Source organism: Macrobrachium rosenbergii, chromosome 56 (assembly GCF_040412425.1).
Source record: "Macrobrachium rosenbergii isolate ZJJX-2024 chromosome 56, ASM4041242v1, whole genome shotgun sequence".
Classification (NCBI taxonomy): domain Eukaryota; kingdom Metazoa; phylum Arthropoda; class Malacostraca; order Decapoda; family Palaemonidae; genus Macrobrachium; species Macrobrachium rosenbergii.
In genome coordinates, this window is record NC_089796.1 from 39,686,664 (window position 1) to 39,691,663 (window position 5,000).

The window sequence follows — 5,000 nt, forward strand, 5'->3', positions numbered from 1 at the left end:
AAAAATGTTATTCAGGGTCTTGAAGCGCTTGAGGTGTGGGGCTGGCAGCACTTGTTGCAGTACACAAGAGTAACAAACAGCATTACTGGAACAGCTATTCTGACAGCTTCAGCTGGAGTTTGTCAGGGAGTTTCACATCCTGCTTACTTCTTATTTTGTACATGAATGACCTTATTAAGCTTTTTAAAGAAAATTGTAACCCTGATGACTTTTTGTTTTGGCTGCATTTGCTAGTTTTGATGGACGACACAGTCCTTGCCACAAGCAGAATAAGCACTGTAAACGAAGTATCTTTAATGAAACAATATTGTAATAATTATGGTATGAAAATTAACGCAGCTAAAACTAAGTTTTTTGTTATCAATGGGACACAGCAGGATCAGGAAACAATTGAGGTTGAAGATCTTGTAGTGTGTCTGTGCACTCAGTACACATATTTGGGTTCAATTTTTACTGCTGATGGCTCCATGTCATCCTCAGTTATGGCTCATGCCCAGTACAAGATGGCACATGTCAATAAATTTGTTTTTGACATCCCATTTATAGTCAAGAAGAGTCTTTGATGCTGCTTTAATGTCTGCCATTCTGTACAGGTGTGTGTCTTGGCTGAACGCTGATCTAAGGCCGATAATAAAACTAGAATTGGGCACTGAAACTGCTACTTGGTGTTAGAAAAACTACTTGTAACGGTTTGTTATATTGAATCAGGGTACCCACCTTTACAGGACTAAATTCGGAGTAGGCAAAGAAAGTTCTTTAATAAAATGTACTGTGAGCAGTCTGTAATGAATGATGACCCTCTAATGTTAGTGATAAACACCATATTGAATGAAAGGCATAACACTGAAACGTATCTTCATGGACTAATAAATGCAAGAGTAGATGATGTCAAAGTTGCTGTGGAGACACTGCAGCATAATATTTTGAATTCTGAATCATCTAGGAGAATAACATACCGAGATATCAACACAACTCTCTCAGTTCATGATATTTACTTGGTTAAGCACAGTATCCCCGGACACGTGAGGATTTCATTCACCCACTTCAGACTTTCATCTCACTCCCTGGTGGTGGAGGTCAGTAGGTGGAGAAGGAGGGGCTGTGGCCATCTACCGATGGAAGAGCGTTTGTGTACTTGTGGTGCCATACAGACAGAGGCACATGTGGTGCAGCATTGCCCAAGAAGACAGAAGATACAGCATAATTATAATTTTACAAGCATTGAGGACATATTTTTGAACCATCTTGATAAGTGAGAACAGTGTAAAATAATATGTTTAATTTTGTCTTCGTATGTATGAGAAAAGTCCTGAGAATTGTTAAAAGGTGTTGTTCCGCATGTTGGATGTTATGATTTGTTTTTGTTTTTTGTTTTTTATAGAATACATTTAGTTTTATGCTTTGCAAGGAAAGTTGCTGTAGTTAAGGTTTCCGTTTATTTAGCTGCATTTACAGTTTTAATCATAAAAATAAATATGCTGAAAATATTATATAGCATGGCTTCAAGTGTTCTAGTTTAGATGTGCTTTTTGATTTTAAAAATTTATATGTCCATTTTGATGTATTTTTGTTGGACCATATCCAAGAGCCTGTAATTTTAATTGTACAGTATTATGTTGTGGTCAATAAACTTCTATCTGTCTATCTATCTATCCATCTACATACAGCTATTTTGTTGATGCTATAAGCTGCCTCTTTTCCATCTATGCAATTCAGTTTTCCTACCAAGTGTGTAGTCATAAGTAAGAAACAGGATTATGGAAATTATTTTTTTTCTAGTTCATTTTTGACAAACCCTATGGAAGATAAACAGCATTTCTTTCTTTTTTCAAGTTATTTCTACAGCATTTATTAGATATCATGTTATTTCTACAGCAATCATTAGATATTACATGTTAGTAATCATGTTTCAGTTTTAGATTGAAACTTTTGTTTCCTCATTGACTCTGGCCTACGGATCTTTAATGAAAATTTTCAAATTGTTTTGTACATCTTTCCTAAAATGAATTTATTTCTTGATTCTTTTTGTAATACCTGTGTGATTGCAAATATTCTAGAGAGAAAAATGCATTTTTAACTGTATAACAGCAGATAAGAGAAAAATGCATTACTAACTGTATGTTAGGAACAATCGTTTGCCGATTGTTCCCTTAGTGGGTTGTTGCCGCCTTTGTTTTTGTTTTTCTTGCTGGCGAGTTGACGTCTGTTGAATGGCGTCAGACTTCGTTAGTCAGGTCCTGGAGGGCGGAACGACCGATGGTCCAGGGCAGCAGCGAGTCAGCAGTTGGGGTAGCAGCAGCCGATATTCGTACCTGAGAAATCAGAGTCTCGGCAGCAGAGCAGCGGAGAGTACCGATGGACGTGATGGTTGTTGTTTCAACTCTGTCGTGGACATCCGGTATTGAAGGAAGATGTCAGTACTCCCATAAGGACGAGGTGGTTGTCGTATCGGCTCTGTCTTGATCATCCGGCATTGGACTGTGGTCCTCATTGTTTGGGGAAGTGTTCTCGTTTACTTTATGTGTTGCTGTCATGCCGTTTCAGATTGTTATTATTATTATGCTGACTATTTTGAGTTTTTTGTTTATTTTACTGATTGACTTGTTATTATGCTCCCCATTGTGTCATTTATTATACTAGTTATGTATTACTGTAATTATGCTGCCTTCGTGTTATTTTATTGAGCCATCTGTTTTTGATGTTATGATACTGGTGTGTTTAGCTTTTGTGTGACATTGCTCCTAAATTGTTTGATTTGTCTATTGACTTATTTAAAAGTTTTGATTCATTTGCTTGTTTTAAATGTTATTTATGTTAATGATTATTTCATGTGTTTTCGCCACCCAGAACCTTGACTCACTGTATACTATGTATATAACTTTTTGTAAATAAATTAATATTAAGGTCACTTTTTTTGTATTCTGCTCCTTCCCCCTTCGTTTTTCACCTCTCATCAGTCATTTCAGCCGAATTCCTTGTTTTTTTTTTAAGAACCTGTTGATCTTGCGAGGCGAGATCGTAATACTGTATAACAGAAGATTAAGTCATTATTTGATGATCAGTAAACACTGGAAGAATCGAGGTTGGACCTTGAGATAAATGTCGCACAACTTTTTGGGTGAGTTTACGCTGTTGAGATTTAGGGTTTGGTGGCTACACTAATTTTGGGTCTTATTTCTCATTGCATGAGTTGCTAGAGAACTGTAACTGTGGCTTTGCATGAGAAGTGTATCAGTTTTGTAAGCTAAATCCTCCACTATGCATCAAGAGATTGCTTGTTATCTACAACTGGTGGCTGGAAGGGTCATAAAGCTTTGATGTGCCATTAGCTGATTTGTTAAAGAATGAGAACTTGAGGAGAAAAACACAGCAATCAATATATCCCCTAGGTGTTAATATCTATGAAGTACAGCTTAAGCATTAAACAAGTTAGATACCTTAAGAGGCTGAAGTTTTACCTACAGGTCATCAAGCAAGAGCTCTGATAAACAGCAATTAGTTCCTCAAATGCCATTGAGCAATGGAACATCAATATAATGGGCCAACTGAGTGTGTATTTTTGAATAACGAGATTTTTCATGAAAATTTCAATTTGCACTGTCCAAGATACATACATTATGCAAACATAAAAAATCAAACACAAATCTGAACAACTAAATAGTACTTATATCTAGGGACAAAAAATACAATAAGAATAGTTCTTGGATTTCATTTAATTTACTTCAAAAGATTCTACTCAAGACATAACATGCTTGCAATTCTTAAAAAAGTACCCATGATGTATACAAGTCAACAATCCACTAGAAAAAGCAAACAAATATATCTATGAGGTACCTATACCTAGAATCTAGGTACCAAGATATTTCTTGATTTGCCAATTTAACTGTATGTTAAAAAAATGTAAAGCTGGCTACTGTACTTACCTACAATCAATTTAGGAACTGGCTTTGTAGGATCTCCTCCTCTATATGCATCCTTGCAAGTCTCCATCACATAAAAACGCATAGCTTGGTTGCTTCCTTGCTTTAAGATTGTTGCAGTTACACCCTGGTATGTTCCCCGAAGGCCTGTAACCAAATTTAATATTTTAAAGAACCTCTATAATGTATTTTAGAAACAGAAACACCTGTTTGTACCTCATAATTTCAAATAATTAAATTGCCCATGGAAAGCTGTATAAAATTAGATTAACATATAATACTTGGTATTAAAGTAAAACAAAAAAAAAGCTGGTAATGCAAGCTTTACAGTAGAACTGGTAGTTCCATGATAGTTTTATATGGTGTGCAGTCATATCAAAAAGCAATATTACCTCCTAGATTCCTGGTTTTGGCCATATGAGGAAAAAAATGACTCAAGGAATTAAAAATTTCCCTACTAAATAAATCACGTCTGCCTTATGATAATTTACTTGCCTTGCTCTTTAATGATCACCCCTACTCCGTGGAAAAATCCACGGAATCGAGGATTTGCTGATCTTTGATCATTAATGAACTTCACTTTGACTGTTTCCATTGGGGTCACAGCAAAAATTGCTTCAGTAATGCCAGCTCCTAACCCACAGAGTAAACGTTTTCCTGGTGAAAGGTTTCCTCGTTCATCTACACTGTGTTTTTTAAGGACTTCAAAAGCACCAAACCTAACAACACAGAAGAGATTGTTAAAGAAGATATCAAAACCAAATAATTACAAACAAAAGTACAATGCAGTTTCTTTAGTAAATGATCTCTCTATCTTTGTATAGCTTTTAATATGGCAATGTAAGCTATCATTTCTAATAAAATTACACAGAATTCACAGACATGTAGTTTGGAGTGTTCTAGTGTCAGTCATACAAGTTTACTTTAAGAATTAATAAAACTGAATACGACATTTGTGATGTTTTCATTTGTCATATTATGTCTTAGTTTGTGCAGAAACAGCCTGGAAGGGGTCAAATTTGCTACACGAAGACCACTAATTTTTATAAAACACACAAAAATTCAACTGAATGATTTAAT

The 5,000-nt window shown here is 35.5% G+C and overlaps 1 protein-coding gene across 1 annotated transcript in view; it reads right to left on the minus strand.

Moving 5' to 3' along the window:
* The window catches only part of sea (scheggia), a 197,518-nt gene that overhangs the window by 105,969 nt on the left and 86,549 nt on the right, over positions 1-5,000 (minus strand). The window contains exons 3-4 of the mRNA XM_067100501.1: positions 4,416-4,639; positions 3,924-4,067 (exon numbers count right to left, since the gene is read on the minus strand). Of these exons, the coding sequence (XP_066956602.1) occupies positions 3,924-4,067; positions 4,416-4,639 (368 nt within the window). The remainder of the gene's footprint in view (positions 1-3,923; positions 4,068-4,415; positions 4,640-5,000) is intronic.